General features: G+C 42.3%; 1 protein-coding gene across 3 annotated transcripts in view; it reads right to left on the reverse strand.

Moving 5' to 3' along the window:
- Window positions 1–14812, reverse strand: part of LOC132871759 (receptor-type tyrosine-protein phosphatase mu-like) — a 444714-nt gene that overhangs the window by 335671 nt on the left and 94231 nt on the right. For all 3 annotated transcript variants that reach the window (XM_060906241.1, XM_060906242.1, XM_060906240.1), the window contains exon 3: window positions 12529–12607. In XM_060906241.1, the coding sequence (XP_060762224.1) occupies window positions 12529–12607 (79 nt within the window). The remainder of the gene's footprint in view (window positions 1–12528; window positions 12608–14812) is intronic.

The raw sequence follows: 14812 nt of genomic DNA on the forward strand, positions 1-14812 counted from the left end.
TAAAGTCTTCCGCTGTTCTGCTGTCTTTTTGTCTTATATTCTCTGTTGTCTCTTGTCTGCTGCTGTAAAACCTTTAACATTTTTAATAAATTAATAAAGTGTTTTCTATTGATGCTTGTTTGAATGAACTAAATAACAAAATTGGCACCTGCATTAAATGTTAATTCTATTAATGAATAAAAATCCACAAACATGAATTCAATTAAAGGGTTTTTTTTTTTTACAAAGCTCACTTCATCTCATCTCATTATCTCTAGCCACTTTATCCTGTTCTACAGGGTCACAGGCAAGCTGGAGCCTATCCCAGCTGACTACGGGCGAAAGGCGGGGTACACCCTGGACAAGTCGCCAGGTCATCACAGGGCTGACACATAGACACAGACAACCATTCACACTCACATTCACACCTACGCTCAATTTAGAGTCACCAGTTAACCTAACCTGCATGTCTTTGGACTGTGGGGGAAACCGGAGCACCCGGAGGAAACCCACATGGACACGAGGAGAACATGCAAACTCCGCACAGAAAGGCCCTCGCCGGCCATGGGGCTCGAACCCAGGACCTTCTTGCTGTGAGGCGACAGCGCTAACCACTACACCACCGTGCCACCCCCCCAATTCAAATGATTATTATTCAAATTATTGAGCAAGAATTAAGCATAATTCACATCTCATCAGAATTAATCCTCCATGTTAGACTCTTAAAGTGCATATCACGGGTAAATTCAGGAGCAAGATCGATGTAATTCTCCTATTTTATATTAAACTTTGGTCAAATATCTGTAACATTCTGCATTCTCTGCAATTTTTTTACCTTGCGCAATTTCTGCTGTAGACAGATGGCCTTGTGCAAAATTACCCTTCTGGATGAATGTGTAAAGGAACATTCTTTCATCTAAAAAAACACGAAATTGGTCCAGAATATGCACTTTAAGCTCTAGGCCAGGGGTTCTCAATCTTTTCTCCTTTGAGGCCCACCTATTCTTACTTGTAATGAGTCGGGCCCATTAAAAAAGATCACCAATTATTTTGGCTCATCTATTCTATTAGAATCTAATAATCTACTGTAAAATGTATTAACAGAATGCAACATCACTCCCTGTTACAGATGGGAGCCCAGGAATTAAATAAATGCAATACAAACAAACTGTTTTTAATTGTAGGGATTGTATTTAAAACTGTATGGATGTGCCAGAAGCCAAACCCTTGCATGCAGGGCATTCTCAGCCAAAAGGGATTAATGATCCAAAAGTGGAGTCTGACCCATTAACACAAGAACTTATTGCCATGTTTGTATAGAGCAAACAAGCAAGCTATTAAAACCAAGAAGTACACTCAAAAGAAGTAGACATAGAAACCACTCAATGGGATTAGATCCTTACACGCTAACAAAGAAGGATTTTTCCTATGAGTTGGAAAATCATCCATCCGTTGAGTTCCCCGACATCTCAAGCTGCAGACATTGTTCTACACATACACACAGATGAAAACCTGGAAGAACATTTGAGGCCTACAACTTTTTATACATGGCTGGGTTAAAGATCTGGGGATCAGGACACTACAAGATAGATGGCGATAAATGGATCTGTTAGGGTTTTGCTGGGATTTGAACCTGGTTCGCTGGTGTGAGAATCCAGCAAACCCCCACTAGGCCACCAGGGGGATGACTCAAGTGCAGAGGCGTGAGGCGGAAGTAGAAAAGTATCAAAAAGTTTATTTACAAAATGTACAATCCACGGCAAAAAACAAAAGTAATCCAAAAGCTCAGAAGATAAGGGGAAAATAAAAAATATCCAAAAGTTCAAAGTCCAAAAATAAGAAAAGAAAAGGCAAAAATGCAAACGCTCAGAAGATCTCAAAAATGGTACAAACAAAATTCAAAAAGGTCCAAAAAGAAAGCAAAGTACAAAAACCACAAAGACACAGGCAAGGCCAATGGAACAGAGGGACCTAGCACTAACAGGCATGGCATAGGAAAAAGACTCCGTGACAAGGGAACAAACAGAGGGGTATTTATACACACACTAATTAAGGAACAGGGCAGGGCAGGAAACAGGCAATGAAGACAAACACAAAAACACAGTGGTGGCCTCTAAAGGCCAAAACAAACATGACAAGATGGAAATAACAGCGGCCTCTAGAGGCCAAAACAGTCCCAGTCCTAACAGGATCTAAGTGCAGGAAGAGTGTTTATTAGCAGGCGTGATATTTACAAAAGCAAACATAAAGCAGAATCATAAAGCAGAGTATTTAAACAGCGTTATAAACATGGCTAGAAATAAACATGACAGTGGTAATGCTTCGCAAAGTCTCTGTGAAAACAGCTTCCGTATCTGTGCGTGGAGATTGCGCTCAAATCAGGATCAGGTGTTTCCCATAACGATTGGGTCCCAAGCGCGCGCACAACGCGCTCCGTGAGGACCAGACTCAAGTGCACAAAGACGCAACAATCAAGGGTTCACCTACTGTATGACCATGACTTTTAGCTCACGTGTATATCACCACCAAAATGCCTCATTTTCATCAATAACCATCACAAAGCATCGTGAGCTGGAGTGTGACCGTAGCTTAATGAGGCAGACATGACGTTGGATGCAACCCAGCAATTATATCCTAATACAAGTAAAAAATTAACTTCAACTTGAAAAAAAATTCACAGCCCACTAGATGCTCATTCGCAGCCCATTAGTCCAGTGGTTGAGAAACACTGTTCTAGGCTGTTTCAAATGACTGCAGTTTATTGTAAACTTTTTAAGTTTTTTAATTCTACAATTTTTATAATTTTACTTACTGACAGATGGAAAATACATAGAGATAGTTCACTTTTCTCTGAGTAACTGTACTGTAAATGTAGGTGACAGTGCAAAAATTCTACTTTAGAATAGAATACCTCATCTCATTATCTCTAGCCGCTTTATCCTGTTCTACAGGGTCGCAGGCAAGCTGGAGCCTATCCCAGCTGACTACGGGCGAAAGGCGGGGTACACCCTGGACAAGTCGCCAGGTCATCACAGGGCTGACACATAGACACAGACAACCATTCACACTCACATTCACACCTACGGTCAATTTAGAGTCACCAGTTAACCTAACCTGCATGTCTTTGGACTGTGGGAGAAACCGGAGCACCCGGAGGAAACCCACACGGACAACATGCAAACTCCACACAGAAAGGGGCTCGAACCCGGACCTTCTTGCCGTGAGGCAACAGCGCTAACCACTACACCACCGTGCCGCCCCAGAATAAAATCTCTCTCTCTCTCATTATCTCTAGCTGCTTTATCCTGTCCTACAGGGTTGCAGGCAAGCTGGAGCCTATCCCAGCTGACTATGGGTGAAAGGCGGGGTACACCCTGGACAAGTCGCCAGGTCATCACAGGGCTGACACACAGACAACCATTCACACTCACATTCACACCTACAGTCAATTTAGAGTCACCAGTTAACCTAACCTGCATGTCTTTGGACTGTGGGGGAAACCGGAGCACCCAGAGGAAACCCACGCGGACACGAGGAGAACATGCAAACTCCACACAGAAAGGCCCTCACCGGCCACGGGGCTCAAACCCGGACCTTCTTGCTGTGAGGCGACAGCGCTAACCACTACACCACCGTGCCGCCCCAGAATAAAATATATTCAACAAAACAACTAAAATTCTACTTGAGAATAGAAAATATTGAACTAAAATTAAATAAAATTCTACTTTAGAATATAATATATTTAACTGAAATGAACTAATTGTGGGGCGGCACGGTGGTGTAGTGGTTAGTGCTGTCGCCTCACAGCAAGAAGGTCCGGGTTCGAGCCCCGGGGCTGGCGAGGGCCCCTCTGTGTGGAGTTTGCATGTTGTCCGCGTGGGTTTCCTCCGGGTGCTCCGGTTTCCCCCACGGTCCAAAGACATGCAGGTTAGGTTAACTGGTGACTCTAAATCGACCGTGAGTGTGAATGGTTGCCTGTGTCTATGTGTCAGCCCTGTGATGACCTGGCGACTTGTCCAGGGTGTACCCCGCCTTTCGCCCATAGTCAGCTGGGATAGGCTCCAGCTTGCCTGCGACCCTGTAGAACAGGATAAAGCGGCTAGAGATGAGATGAGATGAACTAATTGTCTGATTTAGAACAGAATATACAGTATTTAAGTAAAATTCCACTTTAAACTAGAATATATTTCACTAAAATTGTACGTTAGAATATTATTTAACTAAAACTAAATTGAATTCTACTTTAGAACAAAAATATATTCAACAGCTAAAATTCTACTTGAGAATAGAACATACTGAACTGATGTTAAATAAAATTTTACTTTAGAATAAAACATATTTATGTAAAATGAACTTAAATTCTACTTTAGAACAGAATATATGTAACTAAATTAACTAAAATTCTACTTTAGAATAGGGATTACATCGTAAACTTACTGACGAATTCAGCTTTTTTAACTTTTAAACTGCTGTCACTTGAAGTCATTGAGGTTATTAATTGTTGCCTAATAGATTGTATAAAGAGGTTTTTAACAAAGTATTGCATTATTAAAACAAAATAATTACTGATATTTACCCAACAGGAGTCTAGTGATGCAGCAATATAGGCACTGATGAATAAATACTCATGCATAGTGAATTAATTTGAGCTTTATTAAACAAATAACAGGATGTTAATTAACAAAGTACACACTGAAAAAAAAGGAACATGTGGTCGGTCATATTTAAGAGAAAATATTCAGTATAGTTGACGTAAGAATATGACTTTTTTATCAAAACATGATTTCATGGCATAAACTACATTTAATTTAAACAAGTAACCAGTTAGCGGCACGGTGGTGTAGTGGTTAGCGCTGTCGCCTCACAGCAAGAAGGTCTGGGTTCGAGCCCCGTGGCCGGCGAGGGCCTTTCTGTGCGGAGTTTGCATGTTCTCCCCGTGTCCGCGTGGGTTTCCTCCGGGTGCTCCGGTTTCCCCCACAGTCCAAAGACATGCAGGTTAGGTTAACTGGTGACTCTAAATTGACCGTAGGTGTGAATGTGAGTGTGAATGGTTGTCTGTGTCTATTGGCCCTTTTCCACTACCCTTTTTCAGCTCACTTCAGCCCGACACGGCTCGCGTTTCGACTACCAAAAACCAGCACGACTCAGCTCGTTTCAGCCCTGCTTAGCCCCTAAAACTCGCACCGTTTTGGAGTGGGGCTGAAGCGAGCCAAGCCGTGCTGACTGAGGTTGGGGGCGTGAGCAGACACTCCCCTGTGCACTGATTGGTGAGGAGGCGTGTCCTCACATGCCCACACACGCCCCGCGAGCACGCTGGGATCTGTAAACACCGCAAACCCGGAAGGAGAATAATTATGAATTACGAGAATTTCTGAAGCCTTATGCGCCTCGCCTCATCTATACGCTCTTGCCAGTATCTGTTGGCGTTGTCGGTGACAACAAGCCACAGCACCAAGACCAGCAACACTAACGACTCCATGTCCTCCATGTTTATTGTTTACTATCCGGGTCGTGAGACTACCGCTTAAAAGCTCACTGAATCAGTGACATACAGAGCATCGTGCACGAGTTCGCGGAGCGCAAGGCTCGTCGTATGCCCTTCAAATAATGCGCGCAGTAGGCTATTGATGTTTTATTATGAGCCATGTACAGTATGTCACCTAATGTTTTTTTGTTTCTGAGTTACATGTTCGTTTGAAGGACTTAATGTACAAAATAACATAGTTGCACCCCGGAGTGTTGAAATTGGTAAACACAGTGCATTCAGTGAGGTTTGCACCGCCCTCCTTTTATTTCTGACTCTTCCTGTCACCGTTGCAACCTCTGAGCGCTCATTCGTATGCCCTTCAAATAATGTGCGCAGTATAGGCTATTGCTGTTTTATTATGAGCCATGTACAGTATCCTAATGTTTTTTGTTTCTGAGTTACATGTTCGTTTGAAGGACTTGATGTACTAAATAACATAGTTGCACCCGGTAGTGTTGAAATTGGTAAACACCGCAGTTGCGGACATTTTGTAGCCTAAAATGATGTTATGATAAGCTTTAATAAAGGGCCCGGTCATTTGCCCCGCCCCCGGCCCGGCTCTGACTTGTTCCGCCACTGTCACTGATGTCACTGTTTGCGCTGCTTAACGACATCACGTGACGTCCACCCACTTTCGCTAACTCCACCCAATGTGTCCACCCACTTCCAGCCAGCACGGTTCAGCGCGGTTGTAGTCAAAATGCAACTCCAACAGCCCCGCTCAGCTCGACTCAGCTCGACTCAGCACGGCACGGCTCAGCCGCGTTTGTAGTGGAAAAGCGGCATATGTGTCAGCCCTGTGATGACCTGGCGACTTGTCCAGGGTGTACCCCGCCTTTCGCCCGTAGTCAGCTGGGATAGGCTCCAGCTTGCCTGCGACCCTGTAGGACAGGATAAAGCGGCCAGAGATAATGAGATGAGAAGTAACCAGTCTACTAGTTTAAATTATGTAGAGTGTGATTAATTCACATTGTTCGATTATATTGTAAACTCTTGACTGACAGAAAGAAACGGCTATAGTATTACTTTAACTGGCATAACATGTGCAACATCACTACAGACACCTGGGTTCGATTCTCAGCTTGGGTCTGATTTTACTGAACGTTTTGAAAATACATGATCAAATTATGATGGCTGTGTGAAAACAATCTGTAGTAATGCAACTCAATACATGTACATATCGGAATTAAGTAAATTAAATTAATTTTATGGATCTTTGTATGGGTCTTTCACTGTGTGCTGACTTTGGAAATTGTCACTGTAATGACATTCTTGTTTGAATGACCAACCAATGTTCTTGATCTTCAATGAGGTGCAATTACTTTTTAAGTCACTGGAGATATTATCACCAGCGTTATTAGTACAGGCCGTTACACCAGTGGCAGTAACACGAGCGATGAATTTCCTTTAAAGATGTATTCTATTAAATCCTTTTTAAAAATTCATTTCAATGAAGACTGAAAAGGTGCAACTCCACAAGAAAACAAGAATTCAAGTAAAATAATGACGTGGAGGGAAAAACTACTGATGCTAGCTGAAATGACCACTCGCTCTTCAGAACTTTGACCCTGGAAGCATTTATCCATATATTTTTTTGTGTGTGTGTGTGATTTGAAAACATACTAAGTAATTTTTTTTAAAAAGCTAACATTTTATTCTGCTCATTTATATATTTGATAAACGCCAACCTAAGGATCAGCCTGTGACATTAAAATGAATAAACAATATTTTTAAATGTCAAGCAAAAGCCTCTAAAGGAGTACAAATGGCTTGCACGACAAAGTATTTTTCCAGCATTTGGCAGAGTTTCAAATAATTTTTTAAGTGCACAATAATAAGTCAAAGCATTTTTATTGCTAAGGAACCTTTAAAGTTGTTCACTAGCGTTTGTTATGTGGAACGTCTTGAAACTTAGAAAATGTCATGACTTGGTAAGGGACAGGGATGTCACCATATTCTGTGACACACTTTATTCTAAAATAAAGTGTTTTCAGGTTAACGTTATTGACACCCAATTTATTAATTCTAAAGTTCGCTGAGGTTAAGGTCACAGATTCTGCTCTCAAGCGTGCAACAATGTTCTATTATTACACGGCTATTTATTATGGCCGTGTGTTCTGGTTCCTAGTTTGTCTTTGTATACCGTTACTCCTTTACCTTGTTACAAAGTTTAGTAGAGTTCATATAAGGCTCAAGCTTTATTTCCCTGTTCCTGTTTACACTAAATCTGATTTTTGTCTTGTGCCTGCCTTTGTGTTTTGATAGTGGATCTGCCTACTCTGATCTTGCCTTCCTGCTCTCTGACCTCTGCTTTTTTTCTCAGTCCGGTTTCCATCAAATCCTGCGCTCTGATTGGCTGGCGAGCGGGCCCGTATCCTATGGTACGGACCCCGGTTATGGACCTCTGGCAACTTGCTCGTTCACAACAACAACAATATAGTAGCAATTTTTGTCAACATTTATCTTTTTTATATGATTTATTTATAAGACATAAAAAATCTTATAAATTTTTGCCAGCATTTCTCAGCATAATAGCATTAATTTTACATCATGGATAGCGATAATGACAGTGTTCACAGTGAAAGCGAGTTTTACTACCCTGAGGAAGAAGAAATAAAAGAAAACATTTCAGAAGAAAGCTAAAACCTGTAACTGTTGCTCACGCCGAGCAAAAACATGGCTTAATCCTGAATGACTCCTATTTGTATAAATAGGGGACTACATAGGCGGCAAAATGTAGTTTTTTTTTTCCTGCCTTGGAAGTGCACTTGTATACCGAGGAGGAAGCCATTTGCATTACAGCCGTGAATGAGGATTCAAAATAGCATTAATTTTACATCATGGATAGCGATAACGACAGTGTTCACAGTGAAGGCGAGTTTTACTACCCTGAGGAAGACAAAATAATAAAAAAAAAACATTTCAGGAGAAAACTAAAAACCTGTAACTGTTGCTCACGCCGAGCAAAAACATGGCTGAATCCTGAATGACTCAATTTTATATAAATAGGGGACGACATAGGCGGCAAAATGTAGTTTTTTTTCCTGCCATGGAAGTGCACTTGTATACCGAGGAGGAAGCAATTTGCATTACAGCCGTGAATGAGGATTCAAAATGGCGGCTCGCCTCGGCTCGGTTTTCCCTTTCAGGCGCTCTCGTTTTCTGTTCGAATTTGGTAAAGAAAAAATATATATTTTTTAACCAACTTAAGGTCGGTCTGTATGGTGAGATACTGTGACCTCGGCCTTGAATACCGACCTCGGCCCAGAGTGCCTCGCTCAGTACTTTCAAGACCTCGGTCACGGTATTTCACCATACAGACCTCCCTGCTGGTAAATAACATATATATATTACACGAGAGGCCACTTTTCAGACAAAAAACAGAACGAAGGCTGCTGGGTTTTGTGTGAAAAAAAAAGAAGCAACAGTCAAAGTGTCTAGAAGAACTGTGTATATATATATATATATATATATATATATATATATATATATATATATATACACACACACACACACACACAGGGTGTTTCAAAAAATTTCACAATCTAATAACTTTGCCAATTCTCATTCAACTGACCTCGAATTTTAACAGCATATGTGGAAACAGGTCAAAATTTTATCTTTAATTAAAACCTTTTGGCTACGAGCGGAGCCAGCTGGTAGATCAGACTTTTGCCATAGCCAGTCGGCAAAACAGCGAAAACGTCCTTCTTGAAAAGGAATGAGCGGAGAGCCTCTTCCTGCTCATGTTTCAACGAAAACTCCAAGTCTAATTCTTCTAAAACTGATTCCAAAGCGGAGTCAAACGCGCGCTGTTCACTAGCCGTAGCCATCTTTCCTGTTGCCCTTTCTCCAGCGTCGCGCAGCCTTGTCGTCACTCCTGCAAAAGCCCGCCCAAAGAATCCAAACAAAAACCTTGCGTTGTGATTGGCGGGCACGATTTGATGCCCGGGGTGTTTTGTTGATATGGTGCGAGGCTAGACCCACTCGTAGGCAAAAATATTTTTGGCTGCTAGGCGGGTGGGTCTAGTTTACTAGGCTAACCAGGCGAGGTTTGTTTTGCCTGGCAACAATTGTGTTTTTTGTTTTTATCTTTTTAGGTATAGAAATGCCATTCACTGGAAAAGAAAAGGCGTTTTGTGTGTTAGTGTACGCTCGAACACAGTCGGCCAAGACTGTGCAGCATGTATTTATGAGAGAATTCTCTAAAAATGCACCAACTGCAATGCAGATTTGGACATGGAACAAAAAGTTCAAAGAGGAAGGCTGTCTGTGTGTGCATGCGTGTGTCTCAGGCGGCGCGCGTATTGAAAATTTGTGAAATCGTTTATGGAATTCAGATGGAATTTATGGAATTTCTCATTCAAATTTTGCGGAATAAATCATACATTGCTCAACATTAAGCCTGTTCAGTTTCATTTGCCTAGACTATGTAGTTTCTGGGATATTAACATCTCAATGTCAAATTTTTTGAAACACCCTGTATATACTTCAATCACCACTATATTTAACGGAGAACTGAAGGCAATTTTTTTAAAATCAAAACTCTATTTCTCATTTTATTAAATGTAGGAATGCATTTTTGATCGCTATTTGTCACTGCTAGAGCAAGTTATGAGAGTTTGAAATATGCTCTGTAATATATCAGTCCATATGTCAAAGCAACGGCCGTAAACGAGATTCGCTGAGACCTGTGCGAGACATCGTAGGACGGAAGTAAAACGTACAGCGGAAATCAAAGTGACCGACATCTGCCAACGTTGTCAAAAGACGCGCGCGCCCTCTTTCGAATGCTGACGTAATCAAGCCGGAAATTGTTTGTTTGTTTTGAGAGCAATCAGGAAAGTTTGAAAAAAGTAGGCAGTGATCGTCATTTAAACTCATTTTTGTGCAATATTTTGTTTGGAAAACAGTTTTCAAAATGGCGGCACTGACACCTGGCTGACGCTTCACGTTTCGAAGTCTCGCACAAGTCTCGTGAAGATCGCGCGGATAAGCGACGCCTGCCGTGGACCAAACGATACGGCTAAAAACCGAATAGGCCGATAAGTCTCATCTCATCTCATTATCTGTAGCCGCTTTATCCTGTTCTACAGGGTCGCAGGCGAGCTGGAGCCTATCCCAGCTGACTACGGGCGAAAGGCGGGGTACACCCTGGACAAGTCGCCAGGTCATCACAGGGCTGACACATAGACACAGACAACCATTCACACTCACATTCACACCTACGGTCAATTTAGAGTCACCAGTTAACCTAACCTGCATGTCTTTGGACTGTGGGGGAAACCGGAGCACCCGGAGGAAACCCATGCAGACATGGGGAGAACATGCAAACTCCACACAGAAAGGCCCTCGCCGGCCACAGGGCTCGAACCCGGACCTTCTTGCTGTGAGGCGACAGCGCTAACCACTACAACACCGTGCCGCCTAGGCCGATAAGTATAATATTTAACCTCCTAGGGCTTAGCGGTCACATGCGTGGACAGCACTTTATGGAAATTCGGAACAAGAATCCACATATGTGGACATAATTTTTCTCTAAAAGTACATCTTATCAAAAGATGATGCTTAGTTTTTATTCTAATCAGGTTCTAATAAACCCAAATAGCAAAGAGAAATAAAAAATGCATGTAAAAAAACCAGCTTGGGCCTTAGGAGGTTAATTGCGATTAGTTGCCAGTACGAGTCACGATATAAGGTTACTAAAACCGAAAACGTAATTGAATAACACGTTAATTAAGAAATAAAGCAAGTTAAAAAGTGACTTCAGTTCTCCTTTAAAGGAACAGTCCACCGTATTTCCATAATGAAATATGCTCTTATCTGAATTGAGACGAGCTGCTCCGTACCTCTCCGAGCTTTGCGCGACCTCCCAGTCAGTCAGACGCAGTCAGACGCGCTGTCACTCCTGTTAGCAATGTAGCTAGGCTCAGTATGGCCAATGGTATTTTTTGGGGCTGTAGTTAGATGCAACCAAACTCTTCCACGTTTTTCCTGTTTACATAGGTTTATATGACCAGTGATATGAAACAAGTTCAGTTACACAAATTGAAACGTAGCGGTTTTCTATGCTATGGAAAGTCCGCACTATAATGACAGGCGTACTAACACCTTCTGCGCGCTTCGGCAGCGCATTGATACGGAGCTCAGATATCAATGCGCTGCCGAAGCGCGCAGAAGGTGTTAGTACGCCTGTCATTATAGTGCGGACTTTCCATAGCATAGAAAATCGCCACGTTTCAATTTGTGTAACTGAACTTGTTTCATATCACTGGTCATATAAACCTATGTAAACAGGAAAAACGTGGAAGAGTTTAGTTGCATCTAACTACAGCCCCAAAAAATACCATTGGCCATGCTGAGCCTAGCTACATTGCTAACAGGAGTGACAGCGCGTCTGACTGCGTCTGACTGACTGGGAGGTCGCGCAAAGCTCGGAGAGGTACGGATCAGCTCGTCTCAATTCAGAGAAGAGCATATTTCATTATGGAAGTACGGTGGACTGTTCCTTTAAGGCCTTTTTGCTGACTGTCATCACAACAACTGTTCCACACAACATGATTGGTTGATACACTTATTCGGGGTGTGAAAGCTCAGAAAAAGCAACCTAATTGTGGAAAAATAATGTGGCACTTTTTCACTGTGTAATATTCACGTTCTGGGTGAAAGTACTCATGACAAAAAACAGTTTGAAAAAAATATATTGACATGTAAATTAACACCCCTGGTGTGTAAAGACCATAAAACTGCGCAAACTGTATCGGAGACTACTGTTTTTTGGGGTTTTTTTTTTTGTTTCTTTCAGGGTCATCACAACAAATACTCACTTAGTTTCACTGATTACTTTTTACTGCACTTTACAGGATTTCTTTTAATGCATAAACATTTAATTTCATCAACCCTGAAGGCATCTTTGCTCTACAGCATTTCTTTGCATGTGCCTCAGTACTGTACGTGTTGTGTGTGTGTGTGTGTGTGTGTGTGTGTGTGTGTGTGTTTTGCAATGGAAGATTTGGCCTTACTGCACTGATGGCCCTGGACAACGACATCCTTGATGGCCAGCAAACCACGCTGGCCTGAGGTCACGGCTTCAAAGATGATCTGCAGAGGAAAGTGAAAAGCCCATAACCACAGTGATAAATGCACACACTTTTAAAATGTCATAGACTGGCATACAGACATGCACAATGAAGCAAAGACCCCCAGGGGCCGACACAGAGAGCCATAAACATGACTGGTTGCGTCAAATCAGCAGGGCTTCAAGAATAGGAAGGACACTAGCAATACAGTTTCGCCACTGCTATTGTACTAAAACTCATAATTAGATGACTTCGCGTCACATTTATGTTTCAAGAACACTTTGGGGTGTGCTGTTATTGGAAAAGAATCAACTCTGTGATGGTCCGCTTCATTGCGTGGTTCCTTGTCTGGAGGATTATCAGAGTGTCTCCATGGGCTAATCCTATTAAACTGGATCTATGTATACCCTGTAGACCTCGGTCAAATTGTTTAAAGCCATTCCTATACAACACACATGGATCGGCTAAAATTAAACACGCAGCTGCCCATTCGGACAACATGTGGCACAACACTTGTGCATGTATTGAGGAGACCTATTTTTGTATCGTCTATTTTATGCATTTTATAATTGTTTTTTTTACCAAAGAGACCAAGGAATAAAGAGACAGGCTGCGAAGAGTCAAGCTGAGAATTTCTCTTCACACATACTGTACTGTCCACACCAAGAACTAATACAAATGCTATTATAACAAGAGAAGCCAACAAGTTTGCTTCGTTATATAACTCATTATGTAAAAGAGGCCAGACGCACACGGTTGAAGAAACCAGAATACCAGACATGGCTCATTCTCTGGGTGTGGTGTATCCCAGCTATTCCTCATGTAGTAACCCACAGCATGCTCACATATCACCCTGCTCTTTCAAAATATACACCCACAATCTGAACTATTCATCTGATCTCATAAAAATTTGAGTAAATAAGAGCAATTTAACTGAATCTCTTCTATCCATTCTTATGCATTTAATTCATATTATATCTACATTGCATCCTGAAAATATTTTACTTATATTTGTAATCATTTTCTACCTTTTTTGTGCATAATATGCAATTTAGTTCACTGCCTGGCGGCACGGTGGTGTAGTGGTTAGCGCTGCCGCCTCACAGCAAGAAGGTCCTGGGTTCGAGCCCCGTGTCCGGCGAGGGCCTTTCTGTGCGGAGTTTGCATGTTCTCCCCGTGTCCGCGTGGGTTTCCTCCGGGTGCTCCGGTTTCCCCCACAGTCCAAAGACATGCAGGTTAGGTTAACTGGTGACTCTAAATTGACCGTAGGTGTGAATGTGAGTGTGAATGGTTGTCTGTGTCTATGTGTCAGCCCTGTGATGACCTGGCGACTTGTCCAGGGTGTACCCCGCCTTTCGCCCGTAGTCAGCTGGGATAGGCTCCAGCTTGCCTGCGACCCTGTAGAAGGATAAAGCGGCTAGAGATAATGAGATGAGATGAGTTCATTGCCTTGAACAACCAGCTTATTGCACTGTACTAGTTTCAAAATGGCTTCCAGATCAAAAACCATCCCTGCATCCGAAATCGTTCACTACTCACTCTATAGGGAATTACTATATAGAGGACTATATAGCAAGTCAAAGTCCTTCCCGCACCATTCATGGTGCATTTGGTGGCGCCGATCTCCGTTTAGTAGCCCTCGGCCTCTCGCCTACGGTATATTACATAGCAAGGGTTACTAGTCCTCTGGTAACCGCGAGAGTTTGACTCCCCACTCACATCTGTATTGCAGCATGGCTTGCCAGATGGCAGTAGGCGCCATTTTTATGATGGTCTTTGGTATGACCCGATCGCGAGTAGAACTCGCAATCTCCCGATCAAGAGGCGGACACGCTAACCGCTAGGCCGCTCGCCGGTATATAGCGAGCTCATTGGTAAAATGAAAAAACGCTTTCGGACACTAGTCCGTCGTGCTGGTATTTACGTCATTACTGTCGCACAATTAAAATGTGCCAGATCAGCCGGCTGGTAGATTTTCAAAATAATAAATACATGCATGTATTTTTGAGATAAATACAAATTATATTGAGCGTATTTCCCATATTAATAAGTACAATGTACCCTGCATCTTTCAGTTCTTTTAAATCAAGGCTGAACACTTTCTTCTTTGCCGCTGCCTTTTATTAAATCAAATTTGAGACTTTTAATTTGATTTCATTCAGCGCGACCGCAATGCATGATATTGCTTGGTTAGTGACCATCGGTTGTACACTACTTTTCGTGATGC

This window comes from Neoarius graeffei, chromosome 23 (genome assembly GCF_027579695.1).
Source record: "Neoarius graeffei isolate fNeoGra1 chromosome 23, fNeoGra1.pri, whole genome shotgun sequence".
Classification (NCBI taxonomy): domain Eukaryota; kingdom Metazoa; phylum Chordata; class Actinopteri; order Siluriformes; family Ariidae; genus Neoarius; species Neoarius graeffei.